The sequence below is a fragment of the Leishmania major genome, chromosome 1 (assembly GCF_000002725.2).
Source record: "Leishmania major strain Friedlin complete genome, chromosome 1".
Taxonomy (NCBI): Eukaryota; Euglenozoa; class Kinetoplastea; order Trypanosomatida; family Trypanosomatidae; genus Leishmania; species Leishmania major.
The window spans coordinates 69,303-88,713 of record NC_001905.3 but is presented as its reverse complement, the minus strand read 5'-3'; the positions used below and the strand labels follow the sequence as shown (position 1 = coordinate 88,713).

At 56.0% G+C, this 19,411-nt stretch overlaps 11 protein-coding genes across 11 annotated transcripts; 6 read left to right on the top strand and 5 right to left on the bottom strand.

The window, feature by feature from the left end:
• Positions 1-608: 608 nt before the first annotated feature.
• Positions 609-2,813, bottom strand: LMJF_01_0350 (conserved hypothetical protein; the record flags this gene model as incomplete). The annotated part of the gene is made up of 1 exon (XM_003721509.1): positions 609-2,813. The coding sequence occupies one exon, from the start codon at positions 2,811-2,813 to the stop codon at positions 609-611; it is 2,205 nt and encodes a 734-aa protein (XP_003721557.1).
• A 1,783-nt stretch (positions 2,814-4,596) lies between these two features.
• LMJF_01_0340 (conserved hypothetical protein) lies at positions 4,597-5,373 on the bottom strand (the record flags this gene model as incomplete). The annotated part of the gene is made up of 1 exon (XM_003721508.1): positions 4,597-5,373. The coding sequence occupies one exon, from the start codon at positions 5,371-5,373 to the stop codon at positions 4,597-4,599; it is 777 nt and encodes a 258-aa protein (XP_003721556.1).
• Positions 5,374-6,671: 1,298 nt separating this feature from the next.
• LMJF_01_0335 (conserved hypothetical protein) lies at positions 6,672-6,965 on the bottom strand (the record flags this gene model as incomplete). Its single annotated transcript, XM_003721507.1, has 1 exon — positions 6,672-6,965. One exon carries the CDS (start codon positions 6,963-6,965, stop codon positions 6,672-6,674), a length of 294 nt encoding a protein of 97 aa, XP_003721555.1.
• Positions 6,966-7,549: 584 nt separating this feature from the next.
• Positions 7,550-8,179, bottom strand: LMJF_01_0330 (conserved hypothetical protein; the record flags this gene model as incomplete). Its single annotated transcript, XM_003721506.1, has 1 exon — positions 7,550-8,179. One exon carries the CDS (start codon positions 8,177-8,179, stop codon positions 7,550-7,552), a length of 630 nt encoding a protein of 209 aa, XP_003721554.1.
• Positions 8,180-8,645: 466 nt separating this feature from the next.
• On the bottom strand, positions 8,646-9,569 carry LMJF_01_0320 (putative poly(A) export protein; the record flags this gene model as incomplete). Its single annotated transcript, XM_003721505.1, has 1 exon — positions 8,646-9,569. The coding sequence occupies one exon, from the start codon at positions 9,567-9,569 to the stop codon at positions 8,646-8,648; it is 924 nt and encodes a 307-aa protein (XP_003721553.1).
• A 972-nt stretch (positions 9,570-10,541) lies between these two features.
• Positions 10,542-10,973, top strand: LMJF_01_0315 (conserved hypothetical protein; the record flags this gene model as incomplete). The annotated part of the gene is made up of 1 exon (XM_003721504.1): positions 10,542-10,973. The coding sequence occupies one exon, from the start codon at positions 10,542-10,544 to the stop codon at positions 10,971-10,973; it is 432 nt and encodes a 143-aa protein (XP_003721552.1).
• Positions 10,974-11,330: 357 nt separating this feature from the next.
• On the top strand, positions 11,331-12,497 carry LMJF_01_0310 (putative acidocalcisomal exopolyphosphatase; the record flags this gene model as incomplete). The annotated part of the gene is made up of 1 exon (XM_003721503.1): positions 11,331-12,497. The coding sequence occupies one exon, from the start codon at positions 11,331-11,333 to the stop codon at positions 12,495-12,497; it is 1,167 nt and encodes a 388-aa protein (XP_003721551.1).
• Positions 12,498-13,060: 563 nt separating this feature from the next.
• LMJF_01_0300 (conserved hypothetical protein) lies at positions 13,061-13,240 on the top strand (the record flags this gene model as incomplete). The annotated part of the gene is made up of 1 exon (XM_003721502.1): positions 13,061-13,240. The coding sequence occupies one exon, from the start codon at positions 13,061-13,063 to the stop codon at positions 13,238-13,240; it is 180 nt and encodes a 59-aa protein (XP_003721550.1).
• A 921-nt stretch (positions 13,241-14,161) lies between these two features.
• Positions 14,162-14,680, top strand: LMJF_01_0290 (conserved hypothetical protein; the record flags this gene model as incomplete). The annotated part of the gene is made up of 1 exon (XM_003721501.1): positions 14,162-14,680. One exon carries the CDS (start codon positions 14,162-14,164, stop codon positions 14,678-14,680), a length of 519 nt encoding a protein of 172 aa, XP_003721549.1.
• Positions 14,681-15,926: 1,246 nt separating this feature from the next.
• Positions 15,927-17,168, top strand: LMJF_01_0280 (pseudouridylate synthase-like protein; the record flags this gene model as incomplete). Its single annotated transcript, XM_003721500.1, has 1 exon — positions 15,927-17,168. One exon carries the CDS (start codon positions 15,927-15,929, stop codon positions 17,166-17,168), a length of 1,242 nt encoding a protein of 413 aa, XP_003721548.1.
• Positions 17,169-18,806: 1,638 nt separating this feature from the next.
• Positions 18,807-19,130, top strand: LMJF_01_0270 (putative thioredoxin; the record flags this gene model as incomplete). Its single annotated transcript, XM_003721499.1, has 1 exon — positions 18,807-19,130. One exon carries the CDS (start codon positions 18,807-18,809, stop codon positions 19,128-19,130), a length of 324 nt encoding a protein of 107 aa, XP_003721547.1.
• Positions 19,131-19,411: the final 281 nt, after the last annotated feature.

Here is a 19,411-nt window from a genome sequence, read left to right as displayed (position 1 = left end):
GAGGGGAGTGACAGCCTCGATCATGCTTTCTAGCTTTTTTTTGGTTGTTCTTCTTGCGGTGCTTAAGCGCACACCGCCGCGCATCACCATCATCACCTCCACTGTCACTAACGTCGGCTCTGCCCCGCCCCTCCCCGCACCCTCCCGCCTCCCCATACAGCTCGCTCATCTTCGTTCCTCTCCCCGTTCCATGGGTGCGCGCGCACGTGCGATTCGCATGCTAACTGCAGGTGTGTGCATGTACATGTCAGTGCCAGCGTGCAGCCACACCCTCTCCTCCCCATCTCTGTCTCTGCACGGGTAATATACCTGTGAGGTCACTGGCCAGGCACGACCTGCACGAACGAGCGGAAGGCCCAAGCACACACACACACACACACACACACACACACACACACACACAAGACCTCGAATAGCGAAGAGCCAACGCCATCAGCAACACAGTCGGCAGCGCTTGAAGAAGAAACAAGAGGCATCAGCATCAGCGGCGGGGAGGGGGGATGATGGTGAACCGCTGAACCATGAGCGATGTGCACGTACGTCTCTTCAAAACTTCATTTTGTGGGGGTTCACGAGTAGTCCAGGCGGCACTCCTTCAGCAGCTGCGGCTACGGCTCATGCCGTGCTTTCCCAGCTCGCCCGCTGCCGGTGCCTCGTGCAGAGGAGATGACCGCAGTCCCACCAGCAGCAGCAGCAGTGCTCGCTCGAGCACCAGCGGCACCCACCACCACCGCGCCGCTGCTGATAGCCTGCATCTGCTGTGCAATGTAGTTTGAGACGTCGCTAATTGAGCCGCCACCAGCGCCAGCCAAGGAGGAAGCTGCCGAGTCCACCGAGAGCATCGTCGCCTCGATGCTGCGCATCTGGGCATCGACTGTGTGTTTGATTCGCGCTAGGAGCGCCTCCTCGACACCCTCCGACTTGCCGAGCGACTTGGCGAGTCGCTCCCGCAGCTTGTCTACCTCACCCTTCAGGAGAGCGCCGAGGGCTTGCACGTCCTCCAGTTCCGCGTTCAACGCCCGCACGCAGTCCGTGGCGCTCTCCTTCAACACTGCCTCCGACCGACGTATCACCTCCATGTCTTCGCGGAAGCGCACCTCGTACTGGTCACGCTCTCGCGCGCTCCAGCGATGCAGCGCCTCCAACTCCTCCTTCGCCGAGTCCACGGCGTGCTGCAGCGCCTCGTGCTGTTCCTCCCGGTAACGCATCGCCTTGAGAGAGGCAGCGCGGTGCACCTCTTCCAGGCATGGGCGCTTGCACTGCCCCCCTGCTTCCTCGTCCGCGGCGGCGTAGTCACCGCTGCTGTTCACATGCGCTGGTCCACCCTGTTCCTGTTGAGCCTGCTGCTGCTGCTGCTGTACTGCCTCCACGAGCTGAGGGTGCGGCGCCTTGCCCCGCGCGAGTGGTTGTTCCTGACTGTCTGTGCCGACGCCCTGATGCGTATTCACCGGCCGCTCCGTCATGGTCGTCGTCAGCGGCGGACGCGCGGTGGAGCCGGCACGGCTGCTCGCGTGGGAGGATGATGGCGGTGCGGGTGAAGCTGACGAGGCGGCGGGCAGGGCATGGCCAGCTCCTGCCGCCTCTGTCCGGCGTGACGGGGGTGGTGCCGGCGCCGTCACACGGCGCGGCGCCGTGCGCTTCCGCTCTGCCACCCACTCATGCACGGCAGACGTGCGCAGTTCGCGCATGGTGGCGCGGGTCAGCGAAACGTGGAGCTTGTCCATCCCGTCCTGCGCCAAGCTCATCACGTGCGACAGTTTTTGTGGAATGACATATAGGCGCAGCTCCAGCTTGTGGTCCTTCGTCAGCTTGACGGAGCGGACGTGCTCGTAGGGGATCGTGAGGTAGCCGCCACCGCCACCGCCACCGCGGCTGCAGTCACTGGTGTCGGGAAGCAGCACGACCAACAACAACGGCGAGAAGTACAGCGTCGTCGCGCGCGCCATCGTCACGCCACCTACCTCGATGTTCAGAACTGAAAATGATATGACCTTGTCTGGGTGCACGTCACGATTGTAGCTGTCCAGCAGTTGATGTATACACAGCAGCAGCGTGCTGTCATTAGGCAGCGCCTCGATGCCTCGCAGCAGATAGGGGTTGATGGCCACACCCAACGTCATCGCGTTGGCTGACGACGAGGATAATGACGTGGACGTGGCAGGTGCCGCGGCATGGGTTAGGAAGGAGCTACGATGCTTGTACAGCCGATAGAGCACCTCGACGCACTGCATCTGGAAGAAGAAGTCATGGGAGGCGTCGAGGCAGGCGGCGATCGTGGCGCACTCGGGGCCAAAACGCTTCTTATTCTCCTGCGACCCGCGCAGGAGAGAGATGAGGGCGCTGCAGCAGTGGCGGTGTACGCGATAGTCGTCGGCGTGCATGTCAACGTCCTTCAAGAAGCCCAGCAGCACCTCACCAAGGCGTGCGCCGAGCCGGTCCTTGAGCGACGCGGCACAGCAAAACACCTGCGTCACCTTGAAGAACACCTCCACATCGAACTGCAGGCGAATCACCGCGGCTCGACGCGCCAGCAGCTGCTCCGCCAAGTCGCAAAAGACGTCCGCACACGTGCCCTCCTCGGCGGGCTGCAGCAGGCCCGCGCACACGTTATTTGCCTGAAGATCGCTGGCATCACCCATCACGGTGAGCAGCACCTCCAACGGACCGGGCAGCGTCCGGCGGACACAGTAGAGACACTTGTTTAAGATGACCTCCAGATTGGCGGCCACCAGACGCACATCGCCGGGGCCGATGACAGGACACTCGGCGATGACGTCCGTCGGCGAGCTCAAGAGTGCCTCCAGCGAGGACATGGCGGGCACCGAGACACACACACACACACACAAAAAGATGCGAGAAAGCGGACAGCGGTGGTGGTGGTGGTGGTCGTCGTCGTCGTCGTCGTCGTCGTCGCAGCACGGGCCGTTGCGTAATTCGCAGCGGTACGTGCGCGCCCCTCTCGCCTACTTGGCCCCCGTCGCCGGACACACACCACAGAGAGCGGTAGAGAGAGAGAGAGAGAGAACGCCCCACGCTCGACAGAAAACCCTTGCTCTTGTGTGTTTGCTGTCTTTTCCTTATGTATTGCGTTGCCGTCTGTGGTCCGTGCGCGCGTGCACGCGTTGGCCGCGAAGACTCGCTGCAAGAAGGAGGGGGTGGGGGAGGGGGTACGTCTATGTACGTCTGTATATATATATATATATATCTATATATGTGTGGGTGGGTGGGTACAGGCGTGTGTCTGTGTGCCCGTGTACGGCTTGAGAATGTACGCGATGGGGCTTGCGCTCGAGCGGTCGGCGCTCTATGAGAGACAATAAAGTGAACAATAAAAATTGTACGCTCAACCACAACGAAGCGGAAGCAAGCGCGCACACACCAACGACTTCGATATCACCTCCACGGCATCACGTCGCATGCAGGAGGGATACGCCCTTTCCGTCTGCGTTTCCCCTCTTCGTTTCCTTTTGATATACGTATCTATCAAAGATACGTGTGTCTAGATAGGTAGGCTGCTCTCGGGTCTGTGGTGGCGGCGTGTCCTCTGGGGTTCGCGAACGCAGATGTCGACGGGGGAAACGTCGCTCTCTTTCGGTCGTCGTTCTCCTCTCCTAATGCGGCTGCAGCGAAAGGAAGCGGCTGCAGCGGCACACACACGCACACATACACACACACAGACAGAGAGAGAGAGAGAGAAGGTGGAAGACGAGAGGGGAGTTCAGCATGGGAGAGAGGTGCTTATTTCTGTGTGTCTGTGTGTGATCCGTCCTCCACCCTTCGACGAGCGGCACGAGCGCACCACTGAACATACATATCTCTTTATATATATATATATATGCGCACATGTGGACGCAACTGCGCACGCAAGCGTACACGCACACATGCTGCTCCTCCTATATGCTTCATAGTCTTGATGGCTTTTATTTTTTTTTTTGTGTGTGTGTGTGTATGCGCTTGGCGGCATGCCGGCCACTCTCGGTGAGTCCCTCGGGAGGCGGTGTGGCAACCAAGGAGTCCATGTCGACATCCCCAGTGGCGCACAACTTGTGCGCTGTGCGTTCGACGAACCGTCTCACACGTGTGTTCTCCGTAACTCTTTTCTCTTGTTTTTTCTACGGGAGTGGGGAGGGGAGGGAGAGGGAGGGGACGCTTGCCTGCATCCCATTTAGCTGCTCGACTCCCTCGCACTCTCCCCCTCCCCCTGTGGCTCGCTGTCCGCCCGAGACGTCGCAAAGAGAGAACGGGGTGCACGCCCATATTCGCGTGTTTGTTCAGCGTGTGCGTTCTACCGCGAGCAAGGCAACACACAGAAGCACGCACAACCACAACTCACATGGCCCTCTGCTGCAGGGCGGCTGAATCCGGGTCCTCTGATGTTTCCGACATTGGAAGCTTGACCACTTCGTCGTCGTGCTACAAATCGCAATGGCAACAGACAAGCTGAAAGGAGAGGCGCACACGACGGGCCAGCAGCGCCAGCTGCATGTGCCCCAGATGCAGCGCAAGACGCGCAACGAGGCCATCAGAGAAACGAAGGCTCATGTGCATCGATGAGTTCGCGCCATCGAGCGAGTGCCAGCTGTGAATGCGTCGCGCTTAGCAAACAAAGGACGCTGGGTGAAGGCCGCAGAACCCCATCAGCGTCAAGGAAAGGTTGTAGACGACCAAATCGAGCGCAAGTGATGGAACAGCGTCCAAGCAGACGTACACAACGAGCATGGGAACATTCAGCCGTCGTCTGTGCTGCGTGTACAGGGATGCAAGATTGTTGGCGTGCACGAGGCAACACAAAAAAGAAGGCGTGATGAGGGAGCCGGTTGTAGACGACGGGTCAAGCACCGTGCAGTGCAACACGGCGACGGCGATCGAAAGGGCTGCGATGGCTGCGCAGTTCCAGCAGCCGAGGAGCGATTTTTGGTGTGCTTCGTTGAACAACCGGAGGAAGAAGAGAGCAAGGTGGCTGCCGAGCTTGGCCGGAAGCTGCGCGCCGGCCCTCGATTGTGCCGCGCGAGCCTGCTGATCTGCATTCACAGCCTCAACGCACACCTCGTCCATCGGAGCGCACGGCTGCGGCATGGAGGGTGCGGGGTGCAGTTCGGTCGACGGGGAGGCAGAGGGTGCCATAGCCAACGACGGCTTTGCAACCTCCTCGCTAGTGGCGGAAGGTGCGACAGGTGCAGATATCGCAGCGCGGTGGTCCGGCAGGGGTGGCGGCGAATGCGGCTTCAGCTCTGCGTACTTTTCCTCTAGCTTGCGGATTTCCTCCTCGACCACAGGATCGCTGGCGCCAGAGCTCGCTAGCGACCCCCGCTCGCGAACAAGCGCTTTGTAGCGGCGTCTGGCCCGCTGCAGCTCAGCGGTGCTCTCGCTCATTGCATGAGGTCGTGCCCACGTACATATATATGTTTATATGTGCTTGTATATATAGGGAGAGAGCGTGCGCCGCGTACGCTTCGTATCTGGGGCCCCTTCACGTGGAGAAAGTGGAGAACGATGACGATCAAAAGCGGCTGGCAATAGACATTGAAATACGTATACGTGTATCTTTCCATGTAAACAAGTCGATGATCGCTGTCAGCGTGATGTATAGAGGGTGTGGAGAGGAGGTAGATACGAGACAGAGAGAGAGACACAGAGAGAGAGAGAGAGAGACAGACAGACAGAGAGACAGATAGACAGAGACAGACAGACAGACAGAGAGAGAGAGAGGCAGACAGAGAGAGAGGCAGACAGAGAGAGAGAGAGAGAGAGAGAGGCAGACAGAGAGAGAGAGAGAGAGAGAGAGGCAGACGGAGAGAGAGAGAGAGAGGCAGTGAGCCACCAGAAGCGAGAATACATGCACTCACAGCGCTTTCTGCTGCTGCACGCATCGGTCACATTCGAGAGAGTTCCTCGCGGCTTTACCGGCTCAGGAGGGTGACAGACAAAATATGGCACGAACAACAAAAAACAAACAAACAAGAAGAAGTCGCTGACTGACAACTTGATGAGCCCTTCCCACCAATCTGACTGCACACAGGTGGAGACGAATCTAGAGCAGCCAGATGCTTCGAAGGCCAAGCTATGCTTCTTGGCGGACTGCAGGGGAATGATGGGGGTGGGGGGTGTCGTCACAGTCTCAGGTTCATGGTCACTGTTCTCACCGGACACCTTCCCGACACTCAATTTGAGCTGCTTCTTTTTGCTGTTCGCTTCCCCGTCGATGGGCGTCGTCTTTGCAGGTGCCGGATTGATAGTCCACCAAGCAGGAGGTTAATAATTCAAACATGGAAACAACAACCAAAAAAAACTCACAGGAAGCGACATGTTGAATGCTCTTCAACCCATCATGCAGTTGATCTCTCAAAACGTGTGCCTCTCAACAAGTACTCTTTTGAAGGCCTTGATACATATCCATATCCATATATATATATATATATATGCGCGTGTATATATCGGACAGAGCCACAAGAGGCAGAATTCAGAATCAGACCTACTGGCGCTAAGTGCGGTCCTTAGGAGTGAAATAAACACACCTGTGCAGAAAGGACTGCCGAGCGATGCTGCTACTCTTGTTTTTTTTTCGTTTCCCCTCGACGGATGTCAAGTTCGCCGCGTGAGACTGAACTGAGTCTGTTGGCCAGGTGAGAGAAGGGGAAAGCAGAGCAGGGCGCAGAACAAGCAAATGTGTCTTACGGGATTGCCTTCTGCGGTTTCGTTGCGGTGCCGTAGCACCAGCGGCCCAATGTCACAGCTTGCACCGTGCTGTTTGTTGCGTGGCACGCAAATAGTGGATAGTTCGCCGGGAGAATCGAGACAGACCACCGCATAAAGAACATGCTATAGACGCACATAACGCTTGTCATAACTGGATCGATATCAGACATAGGACGAGTCGGAAGATTCATGATCCCAGCAATGGGAATCAGCCAGTTCGCAGCAGCACCAGCGTAGCCGACGTACCGAACAAAATTCCGGGACACCATATTTCCTTCGCTTCCTTCTACGTGCCCTTTTTATTTTTTATTTGCTTGTCTGAAACGACAGAAAATCACTTTTGGAGGGGCTTTCGGAATTCGGTGCGTAAACCACAGCGACTATTGAAAGATCAGACAAACGAAAAGCAGCAGCAGCAGAAGTGCAAAACGCACTGAGAAGAGATGGAGGAGTAGTGGCCCCAGTAGGTGCTGGCAAGGCAGAGAGAGAGAAAGAGAGAGTTCCCACGCGCAGCGGGCAGGAATGAAGAGAACCAAGTACACCATTCATTGCGCACAGCAGCCGTTCGCTTTTCGAATGCTGCTCAGCTAATCTGCATAATTTACGAAAAGTGGGTTTGCGGAAAACCCTCATTTTTTGCACGTTAAATCTGCATCGCCGATTCCATGATTACAGTGAAGGATGTTCGTGCTTAATGTTGTGCCTCAGGTGTGTGGTGCAGACAAGAAAAGGGAAAGTCAGAAAACAGATGCCAAAGAAAATCTGCGAAGGCAGCGGCAACAAAAGGCGCGTTGTCAGCACAACAGCGACGAAATCTATGGAAAGAGACGACGCTCCCACAATGGTAGCTCGCTTATTTCTGCTTCTTCGAGACAACTGCCTCCAACATCCCGTCAACAAGCTTCTGTAGCGGGGGTGGGAAGAAGAAGCCGGTCGATCCGAAAAACTGGCCATATTGTACTGATTTTTCAACTTGGCTGTAAACAGGAGGCGGCGAAAATAGTCGAGAGGGTCCGATAAGCTGAAACTCAAACTTGACCAATGGGGCGCACATGCTTTCTTGCGTCAAACGAACGCATAAACGCTGATTCTTCAGCTTGCGGAAGCACCGCTTTTGCGGCCTCGGACCTTCAATCAATCTTCCCGTGCCTACAAAAATAATATCTCCGTTGCGTTGTAGGAAAGAACAAGTAAGCTGAAACGCGATGAGTATGCCGAAGAAGAAAAAAGAGCTAGCAAGCAGCAGCCCAGAAACCCGAAACTTGCTAAGCACATACACTTCAGTAGCAACGCCTAACGTAAGAGCCTTGACAAACAAGTTTTTCAGAGACGTCGGGTCCTCTTCCTGAACGCCTTCGTAAGCCAGGTACTCCTGAAGATTGGCCGTGATGGCACGGTGCACGCTTCCTACATCATGGGTTTGGTACACACGCACCTGTTTTGAATTCAGCTCATAACCGAATTCGTACAGTGTAGACGACATCGCGAACACCGATATATATATGTATATATATATATATATATATATGTATGTATATATACTGTTCTTATGCGTATATGTGTGGCAAAAAAGAACCCCAATCCAAAAATGACACATCCGTGTAATGAGAGAGCGTGAGGGAAGAGAGGAGATAATATGGAGAAAAAGGGAAGTGAGAAGACACACCTCCGAGGACGTGAAATATAGGGAGCTGTCTGCCATGGACGAAGCTTGCTTTCCGGCGTGCACCCCGAACGGGAGGGCAAAGAGGCCGATTAGCGACGCAAGAAACAAGCAGAAAGTTTTTTTTTTCTCGGAGATCTGAAATCTCAGAGTCGAAAATGACGAGCGTTACGAAACACAATCAGCCACCTGCACCGTATACACAGAAGAACGGAAAAAATCAGACAGTGAATTGAAAGCTAGTGAGACCACATTACAGCTCCAAAGGAAATGTGGAAGGAGCCTGTCACGATAGCGGTCGAATGTGCACCGAGGTAGGTTGGTTTCTGTAACCACTCTTCCCCATGGCCCAGTCGTAGCTATGCGCATAGGCAACAAGAGAACCATCTGCGCTTATGTCGCCAGCTGAGATTGGAATTGCTTGTGTGCCCACTTTTTGCTCGCATTGAAGCGTTTTGATGACTTTGCGATCGGCGCGGTTGATAACCGTCAAATTACCATCGCCACCACCGGACAGAAGGAGTGGCAACGTAGGGTGATGCACGCAAAAATTGGTCTGACTCAGAATGTAGTGGGACTTTTCTGTGGTAATGTGAGCCTTGAATGTGCACCCTGGCGCGTCTTTCATGCTGATAAAAGAGACGCGTCCTTCCGAGGATCCGACTCCGACACCGTCGTACTGTGGGGCGCATGTAATGCAGCGGAGGTTGAATTTCATGACGTCGGGGAGCTTGAGTTCGTTGACTTTCTGCATTTGCTGCACGTCATACACGTGAGCTAGTCGACCTGTTGCGGCAGCCATCATCGGCACCGTTTTTTGCGCATCGAGCGCGAACACAGGCTCACCTAGGTTTTCCTCCCTCACGTAGCTTTGCTGCCTCAGGTCCCACCAGCGCAGCTTGCCGTCCCAGCTTCCGGTGATGAGCATTTGGCTCATGGTCTGAGGAAGAGTCAGGAAATCGAGGCAGCTAATTGGCAAATCATGTGATGCGACGACAGCCTTCTGATTTGAGTTCAGGTCCCACATAACCGCAGTCTTTGAGCATCCCCCGAAAAAGACGCGTCCGTCCGCAGAGAAAGACATAGTAAGTAAAGGACTGTCGTGTGTTGTGGTCCAAGCTGGCTGAGATATGACCGCTCCAGCAGGGTTCCGTGCGACCTGCCAAATAGAGCAACTCCCGTCCCACGAGGCAACCCCGGTCATGAGCATTGGGCATTCTTTGGGAGAAAAGCAAACGGAACTGACGCAGTCTGAGGTGGTAGCCTCCAGCCTATGGTCGGCACCAATGGAAACAGACTGCGTCATGGCTTCACTAACAGCACTCGGAATTCTATAATTGGAAAAGACGAACAGGGCTTTTGTAAACCCTATCTTTCATTTGTGTGCGTGTATGCGTGCTGTGATTTTGCCGAAATAGGGTCCGAAAAGAAAGGGAGGGCTCGAGAAAATTAAAGGGACTGGAGTCGATTGAGGTGCGAAGCTAGTCTGCTCGTCGGCACCACGTTCAACGAATTTGTTTTTTTGCATTGGTGATCAAGGAGACTCTTCATACATAAAAAAGCGCCATCGTATTTTTAACAAAGAATGTAGTCAGCTTCTACCCGCGACAGTAAAATGACGTCACATCGAAAGAAGGTTAAGCTGCAATACTTTGTGTTTTTATCTGCTTTTTTTTTCGCTTGTGGGTCTCATGTTCGGCGCTGAAACAGTGAAAATGCTGCGGTTTCCTGCTCGCAGAAGAATACAGCTTGCTGGCTTTATCCGGTTCGCTGCACAGACAGTTCTTCTCACGTGGTGTCCCGCAGCCGACAAAGTGTGTCGCACACCTTCTGTGACCGATCTCGGAGGCAACCTGTACCTGGAGGGGGGGGGCTGTTGGCAAGGGGGGGGGGGATGGGCGGTTCGTCATGCAGCCATTCTTGCCGTTTTTCACAGAAACCGGCGCAGGTACCTGTAGGCTGAGAAGTCTGCCTGAGTTTTTCTTTTTCCCACTACGACGCAGATCTACTGATGCGACTGCGTCCATGTGATCCCCCGCTCTGGAGAGAATACAATGCACTGATTGCCCCTCACCATTTACCTTCTACATGCTGTTCACTTTGCCTCGCTGTCTCTTCTCCGCTCTTACAAGCGTCACCACTCACAAGGGGCGATTCCATAGCACTTCAGAGCAGGCTTCATATGCTGTTCAGGTGCATTCGTGTGGTGCGCCCACCCGCTCTCCACACGCGCAGAATGTCCATGAGGACAGTGGTCATGGAGCACGGCGTCCCTTTGTCACTATACTACTTCATCACAAATGAGCTCCTCGTTTGCCTGCTGACGTGCTTGCTGCACTACGGCTACTTCGGCCAAGAGGACCTTATTGGCTTTTTGAAATCTGTCGGCGCCTCAAAGTACGTAGACCTAAACTCCATCGAAGGCAAAAGCTGGTCATTATTTGGCGGACAGCTTGTTGTGAGCGCGCGACTTGTCGCCAACTTCACTGCTGCATCCTTATTTATGTCGCTATGGACGCCCGTTCAGCTGCCCATTTGCATTGCCACCTATCCGTATCTGAAGCGCTCCAGACAACTTTTGATGAAAAGGGACTCTGTTTCTAAACCGATTTAGAGTGCTGGCTAAGCGGTGCAGGGATGCCAGCAAAAGCTGTATTGCAGTCGTAGCTTCATTTATGTTCTGTCAATGCTGTTCCTCGCTACACAGCGTGAGATGCGTTGGCAGACGAATAGTATCTGCGTTCTTCAATGTACTCGTAAATCGACAAAAGGCAAACCATGCACCATCATACACGGTTTTGTTTCGAGGAAAGCGTGAGAGCGGTAGCTTCTCCTTCTTTCTCTTTGTTCCTCTTGTGTGGTAGCCCCACTCTGGGCAGGGAAGGGGTCGACATAGCACTTCATGTACAACTACGCTTGCGCAACTTAGCTACTTTTCCTTTTCCCCATTCTACGGTTCATAGGCTTCCAAATGTCTGGCGTTATCAACGACTTCTTGCGCCGCTGCCTCAAGAAGGTTGCCGGCAAAGTGCAGCCACTGACCGTGGTGCAGGGAAACGAGGGAGGTGACATGGACAGCATTGTCGGCTGCATTTACCTCGCCATGCTTTTTGATAAGCAGCCCAAATTCGGTTTTGAGAACCCTGTGCCGGCGCTGAACTTTCCACAAGAAGATTTCGGCCTGCGCAACGATGTGACGAATCTCTTCAAGGAGCTCGGGATCGATGCATCGCTCTTGATGTCGGTACAGAGGGGACAGATCGCGCATAACCTTGTCGATATTGCTGCTCTCAACGCTTCGGTTGTTCTTTATGATCACAATAAGCTTAGGGAGAACCAAAGCGACCTCGCCTCTAGAGTTGTCGGAGTAGTGGACCATCACTTTGACGAGCAGCAGTACCTCAAAACCGCATCCAAGCTAAGAGTTCTGCGAACTGTCGGATCCGCGTGCACACTCGTTACGGAGCTCTACCGCGAATGTGGCGAGGATGTTGTGTGTCCCACGCTGCTAACGGCTCCGATTGTTCTGGATACAGTGAACTTTGAGCCGGCACAAAAGAAGGTGACACCTGAGGATATCGCTGCATACGAGTGGTTGCGTGCAAAGGAGGTCGCTGACAGTGCTGACGCCGCGGCTCTCTTTGAAAAGCTGTCGAAGTGGAAGGATGACGTGCTGGCACTCAGCGTTCCACAAATCTTGAGGCGAGATTACAAACAGTTCAGCTTCAAAGCCAGAACGCAGAAGGGCGTTATGTCCGCGGGCACCAGTAGTGTGCCGTGTGCGTGCAAGCAGCTAGAAGCTCACTTTTCTGTGGATTTAATTGTGGCGGAGGCTGCCAAGTACGTGGAGCAGCATCAGTTGGATGTGCTCATCGTTGCATTTGCCGGGAAAGTCGGCGGCAAGCACACTCGCGAGGTCGCCTTCTGTGCAAAGCCTGACGTGATCTCCTTTTTTGCTCCTTTTGTAGCGGAGGCCCCGGATGGCGTGTCATTTACCGTGATCACAAAGTGTCAGACGGTGGACGGATCATACGAGTACGCCTCGTACTCCCTCAGCGACCCTTCTATTTCTCGCAAGAAGCTGGTTCCAGCTCTGTCCGAATTCCTTGCCGAGGGGACACGGAGTCTTTGTGAGTAACCGCAGTTTTTTTTTTTTCCATCACTGGGTTTTTTGTGAACAGTAGCTTATTCTGATTGAGGGTGGGAACAAACAAACAACCACAAAATATAACACCGAGCCCAATAGAGGAGACCGTGCCGGGAAGGCGCGACGGGCGCAACGGCGCTATTTCCACAACAATTATGCAAACTGGAAAAAGTAAATGCTCTCGTTGTTTCTCCTCAAGTGCTTCTTGGGCAGCCACAATAGCCGTCGCCCGCGTCGAAGAGGCTTTGGACATTGCTGCCTCTCTCCACCAGCTCTTAGGCCATTATCGTCATGCCTGAACCTAGATTTTGCTATGAAAGCAGCCATACAAGCACGTGGGACGAACAAATTCCACGGGAAACGGTGTTGTTCCCTTGCATGCAGGCGCATCTGGTCTTCTCTCTCCTTTGCCTACTTTTGTCATCTCGCAACAAACAAACATCAACCTCGACGTCACGCGCCATAGCAGACAAGTATACCTCATACAGTGCACCAAGCTCTCTCACAAACTCCAAATTCACACGCCTTCTTCACTGCCCTCTTACACAAGAGCAATGACCCGTGGCAACCAGCGTGATCTCGCGCGGGAGAAGAATATCAAGAAGCAGCAGGAGAAGAATAAAGGCCACCGCGAGGACGGTCTTTCCCACGCTGCGCGCAGAGAGGCGGATGCCGAGGCGATGCGTTTGAAGCAGGCCGCTGCTGCGGAGCGGAAGGCCGCCGGAGGCTCGTGACGCTGTTTAGCCGATCTGCTACACCACTGTTGCTCCATTCTTAAAAGGGAGATAACAACAGCAACAGGAATGGCTGCTTTGCTCCATTCCTTTCTTTCGTACAGTTTATGTATGTTGTTCGCTGCTGAGGAGGTGCTGCGGAACTCTCTCAAACACTCAAATCTCCCGATTTGAGAGTAACGGATGGCTCACTCCACTTCCGCAGCACGATGTGCGAACAAGGAGTCTTTGCTTTTCTTTGTTTTGTTTTCTTCTAGGATGCATGTTCGCTCCGGTAACTCAAGGGGATTGATATGGCTTGCTGTCAAAGTATCGATGCACGGCGAAAAGGGCACAGGCGAGCGATTCCTTTAGCGTCGTCGTGTGCGCGTGGTCACAAGTGATGGAGGCGCAGTGCTGTTTGCATCTTTTCCTGGGTATGCAGGAGAGCCAAAATACACAACACATGTGAACAAGCCTGCTGATTGTTCTGCGGCTGTAAGGGCCCCCCGTGCGATTCTCTTCACGTTGTCTCTCTTTTCCAAGTTTCCATGTCTGTCGCCTAGACTTGACAGATGGAGGGAAAAGCCCTTGGGAAGGAGATGTGACCGCCACGGCGTTCACACAACGCCGTCTACTGGGAAACCGCTTTGGACTCCGTCGTCTGCTCGGCAGGAGGTGTTCACTGCGCACCAGCGTCTCGCTTTTGCCGTCCATACTTTTACTCTTTGAGCGCTCGACAAACAAATGGCTGCCGGTGTCACTTCAGGTTGACCGTGCAGACGGATCTGTCTGTGTTCGCGCAGCCTCAAGGGCGTTCTCGACGTGGCCGCTTTCCGTCGAAACCATCTTTAGCTGCTTACACACACGCAGCCGCACCCATCTCAGCGCCGAAAAATTCCAGACGTCCCCACATACAGTGGCCTCATTCTAGTCTCTAACATGTCTACGTATGACAAATCAGATCAGATCGGCTATGATGAGACGGATCATACCTTGAATGCCGAGCTGGAAGAAATGATGGCGCGCACCCCACCGGAGGTGCAGCGCCACCTGCAGCACCGAATTCATGACGGCATCCTGCAGCGCATGAAAGAGGAGACGACACGCAAGTGCATTACGTTCATTCAAAAGTATGAGCAGTGCGTGAACAGTCAAAAGCCGTACAACATGAAGCTATGCTATCCCCACCGGGATGCTATGAATGGGTGCGCGCAGGAGGTTAACCGGGAGGAAAACTACCAGCGTTACCGCATCATGTACCTCCGTGGCGAGCTGCTTAAGTACCATGAGAAGCGTACTGCCGGCAAGATGGAGGCGTTCAAGGTGAGGGCTCCTGACGCGATTCGCGCGTGGAAGCACGACTACGCACCCAAGTATATGCACATAATGGAGGATTTAGGGGTGGCGCCTCTCGGTACTGCCGCGGGGACGGCGGAGGAAAGCACAAACTCGAAGTAGACCCCCCTTGCTTTGTCTTGTTTTCGCACCTGTGCTTCTCAGGACTACGCGGTTTCCTTCGTCTGCGGCGGCGGCCAACCACGCCAGTGAGCATGCCGGATGCAGCGCTCCGTCAGTTTTTCGTTTTCTCCCTGCTCTGATCGTCACCGCTCTGCCATGTGCCTGCAGCACCCTTGGCGCCCCAATGAGGGGTACGCCATCACCGACAGGGAAAGAAAGCGAGGAAGCGATGAAAACGTGCAAAGAACCGCAGAAAATCCTCATAAACTCTCGCGCCCGCACACCCACACATACATGCACGCACCACCTCACAGCCGCCCCTCCATCATGCCGGTCGCCACTCCCCCCACCTCCCCCCTTGGGTGCATCTCCCCGTCGCGGTGACACTCACGCCCCCGCACCCCTCCCCGTGGGCCAGTGTGAGGGGCCGGCTGCGATGCGCTCGAGCCGCGCTGTCGCGCACCGCCCATCGCACGGACGGTGCAAGCCTGTGCTCACTGTCGCGGGGTGGCTCGGACGCAGCGCCATGCACGACAGCGCCGCCGGCATCCGCAGCGCTACGTCGCGCTGACCTTGCCCTACGTCGTAAGGGCCCACCCCTGTCAGCACCAGAAGTGGTTCGGCGTTGGCAGGGATAGAGGGGGAGGGGGCTGCCGGGCTTCCGCGCACAGAGAGAGAGAGAGAGAGAGAGCGGGGGTGGAGGGGTGCGCTGGGCCCTGGGATGCCACGCGCGGAGGTTCATCCCGTCATTGGGGGCGTGCCAACAGTTAGACCGTCCATCAACGGCTTGTTTGGATGTGCCTCGTATGGCTGAGGTGCAGTATCTTGGAGCAGTGTCTTCTCTTCACGCCGCAGCTCCTTGCGGTAAATGACGTGCCGTTGTTTCGATGTCCGACACACGCCAGCGCTCAGCTATTTTGCCTCCTCCTCTTCTTCGCTGTATCACCGCTCCCTCACTGCCATGTCTGTGTAGGTTGCTTCGCTTGCTTGCTCAGCGGTGCTCTCTTCCTGCTTGGAGCGGACTGACCGGCACGGACGCTGGCTTCGCGGACGTGTTTCTTCCGTGGTGCCTCGTGTCGTGCTGGCAGGGCGGGCCGACATCGCAGCTACCTTCTTCGTCACAGCAGCGTCCCCCGCATCGGTCGGGCATCCTTGCCTCGCCCATCGAACATCTTTTTTCTCTCGAGTCTTGCGTGCTCGCACGCTTCACTACACTCTCTTTGAGTTCCGCTCGCCGGATTGTGTGATGCGGCGCCTCTTTCTGCTGCTGGCATGGCAGCCGTCCTTTGCCAAGCATCTCTCGGAACTGGAGCCGGTGCCGCAGAGGGCGCCCGTAGAGAAGCGACGTAGACAACATATCCCGCTCTCTCTACAGGCACGCGAGGAGCTGTCCCGCAAGTCGAATGAGCTGCAGTACCATGTCGTCACGCAGGACTGGTTCGGCCAGCGCGTGGATGACTTCGTTACGCAGCACCACCCGGAGTGGGACTACGAGACGGTGAAGCGGCTGGTGCAGCAGGGGCACATCTACCGCTACCGGAAAAACGGAAAGAAGCGATACACGCGGCTGACGGATCGTCTGGAGTTCGATGAGCTTGTCGTCGTGCCGACAGCGAGCTTCTGGGAACGCCAGCTGGCGCCGCCGAGTGGTGTGGAGCTGCAGAGCTCCTCGACCTCGCAGCAGCAGGAGCGGCGGCAGAAGTTTCACCTCTCCGCCAAGACGCGCGAGATGGCGCAGGAGATGGTGCTCTTCAAGAACGAACATGTCATCGTGATCAACAAGCCGAGCGGCGTGCCGATCATGCCGACGCACGACCCTCTCGCCATGAACATCACAGACCTCCTTCCGGCGTGGCGGTACACCAACACGCAAACACCGGTCATATGCCACAACCTTGACACCGAGACGAGCGGGTGCGTGGTGCTAGCGCGCAGTGCGAACACGCACCGCATGCTGGGCCGCATGTTTGTGAAGCGCGTCGTACCGAACAGCGTGTACTGGGGTTTCGCGGTAGGAAAGCCGCCCGTGAATTTCGGCCGCATTCGCATGCACTTCGAGGTTCAGAAGGGGCAGGGCGGCGATGTCATTGTTGCTCGCCCCACCCCCACCGCGGACTCCAAGGTAGGCATCGCTGAGTTCGTTGTGAACGCCTCCGCGCTGGAGTTCGGCAGCTTCATCTCCTTTTACCCCCTGACGACGCGGCGGCATCAAGAGCGCATTATGGCCGCCCACGCGCTGCGAGCCCCGCTCCTTGGCGACGCGAAGTATGGTGGCGAGAGCGCCTTCCCGCACTCCCTGTCACTCTTCTGGGACCCCGCTCGCAAAGACGTCCCACTGCACCTCCATCACCGCAAGATTCAGCTCCCCTACAAGAACGGCGCCGGCGAGTTTGTGTGCGTCACGGCGCCGCTGCCGCCGCACATGGAGAAGACGTTCAAACGGTTGGGGTGGCCGGTCGACGCTGATGACCCACTTATCCCTGGTTGACGAGAAAGAGAGACACCGGGGAGGGGGGGAGGAGGGGGGGGGCGCAGAGGACGTGGGCAGAGATGTGCATGTGTGTGTGCATGTGTGTGTCGTGATCGCGTGCGCTGTGTGTGTGGGTACTTCGCTGCTGCCCTCGACACGCCCTCCATCCCTCTGCCATTACTCGTACTCGCGCCGCGCGGGTCTCTGGCGTTTTTGTGTGTTGTCGTTGGTCGGACATGTTCGCAGCTGGCGCGCACCAGGTACGCGAGCGGCCATCATCACCCCTCTTCCCTCTCGCTGCATTGCGCCTCGCAGTCTGTCACACGTATCAACGCCTACGTCCAGCACGGAAGGGAGGGGAGGGGAGAGGAGGGCGATATCGCAAACACACACACACACATACATATATATATATATATATATATAATGAACCAACGTGAAACGATGCTACGGAGAGGAGGCCACCACCTCCACCGGTGCTCGCGGCGGCGCTGCGTGACACAGGGACGTGCTTGCATAAGGAAAAGGGATGGCCTAAAAGAGAAGAAAACCTACTCAGCTGCACGGACTCTGCAGCGTGTGCATATGAGGGGGTGGTGGGAGGGAGGGTGGTGGTGGTGGTGGTGGTGGCACGAGGCGGGGAGGGAGGGAGGCCCTGACTGCTTCAAGGCAGGGCCTCACACAGGCTTATGTGGCGTTCGGGGGCTGCTGACGCGTTCGACTCCGTCTTCGCTCCCACGCCCCTTTCACGTCGTTGTCTGCATCCGTGTGGCGTGCGTGCTGCGATGCGGAAACGCAGCAACGAAGCAGCAGACTTCTTCCACGCACACACACACGCATACACACACACACACACACACACACACATACATACACACGTATGCGTGCGTGTGTTGACCCCTCCCCCGCCTGCCCACGCACAAGTTGAACAACCTGCTTCCACTGCGCCCCAACCTGCCTGCCAGCCCGCCCATCTCTCTCTTTCTTTCCATCCCTGTACACGTATCATTTTTCTCTGCCACACCCACTCCCCCCCCCCCCCCCACACACACACACACACACACACCCCACACGCCCCCAATGAAAGCACCCCCAAAGACCAATTGAATAGAAGCGACGTGAGATTTCGGACGGAGGTGGCGGTCACGCGAGAGAAGGAGCGCACACGCAACGTACACACGTAGACAAGAACGGACGGCGGTGCGGCGCTGCTGGTGGCCATTAGCCCCCGCGCTCGCTCCCGAGCTCTCGCGATTTCGGCGCCTCTATCGGCGTGGGTGTGTACACAGAGGTGCCTGTGAAGGCAGCGCAGCACACCGAGAAGGGGGGAGCGGTGAGCGAGACAGGAAGGGGCACACAGAAGCGGACGACAGCGAAGACGGCAACAACGATCACCCTGCTCTCTACTTCTCTTCGTGAGCGACGAGCTACCTTCTCTATCCCCTCCCTCCCCCTGCACCTTCCGGCTCGCGCGCCTGTGTGAGGCTGCGTAGCCTCTCAGACGCCTGCACACACGTACATCCCTGCGCAGGCGTTGACGCATGGTCGATCCTTACCCCTCAGCAAACACACGCACACCTACGCAACTACAGCGGAGTGCCTGCGGAGGGAACAAGCGCTAAGCCGAGAGAGAGAGAGAGAGAGAGAGAGAGAGAGATGCCCTTCACGGAGGTGTATGGCGTGGAGCAGTTCCGTGACATCGCGAACGATCCCACGCTCACCGTCGTGTGCTTCAGCGCGGTGTGGTGCGGTCCATGCAAGACCATCGAGAAGGATCTGGACAGGCTCACCTATGAGTTTGCGAGTGTGCGGTTCGCGAAGGTGGACGCAGACAACAACACGGACATCGTGTCCAAGTGCCGTGTGATGCAGCTGCCAACGTTCATGCTGGTGCGGGCGGGGCAGATGCTCGGCTACGTTATTGGAGCAGACTTAGCGCAGCTGAAGGCAAAAATACGCGAGGAGGCGAACAAGTCGTGAGCGCGGACGTGCCGGGCCCTTTTCGATGTGTGTGTCTGCGGGCGAGTGTGCCCTGGGCACGAATCCCCAGCAGGAGCGGCAACTGGGTAGAGGCCACTTTCGAGTCCTGTCCTCCTCTTCCTCCTCAGCGTGGCACCGCGTTTCTACACTGCATCGCACGCGGTCGTGTGAGGCGTTTTCCTTCTGGTAGAGGAGGTGTGTGTGTGTGTGTATGTGTGTGTGTGTGTGTGTGTCCGTCCGCTTCATTTCGTGTCTTGCTTTCTCTGGCCCAGCCTCTTCGC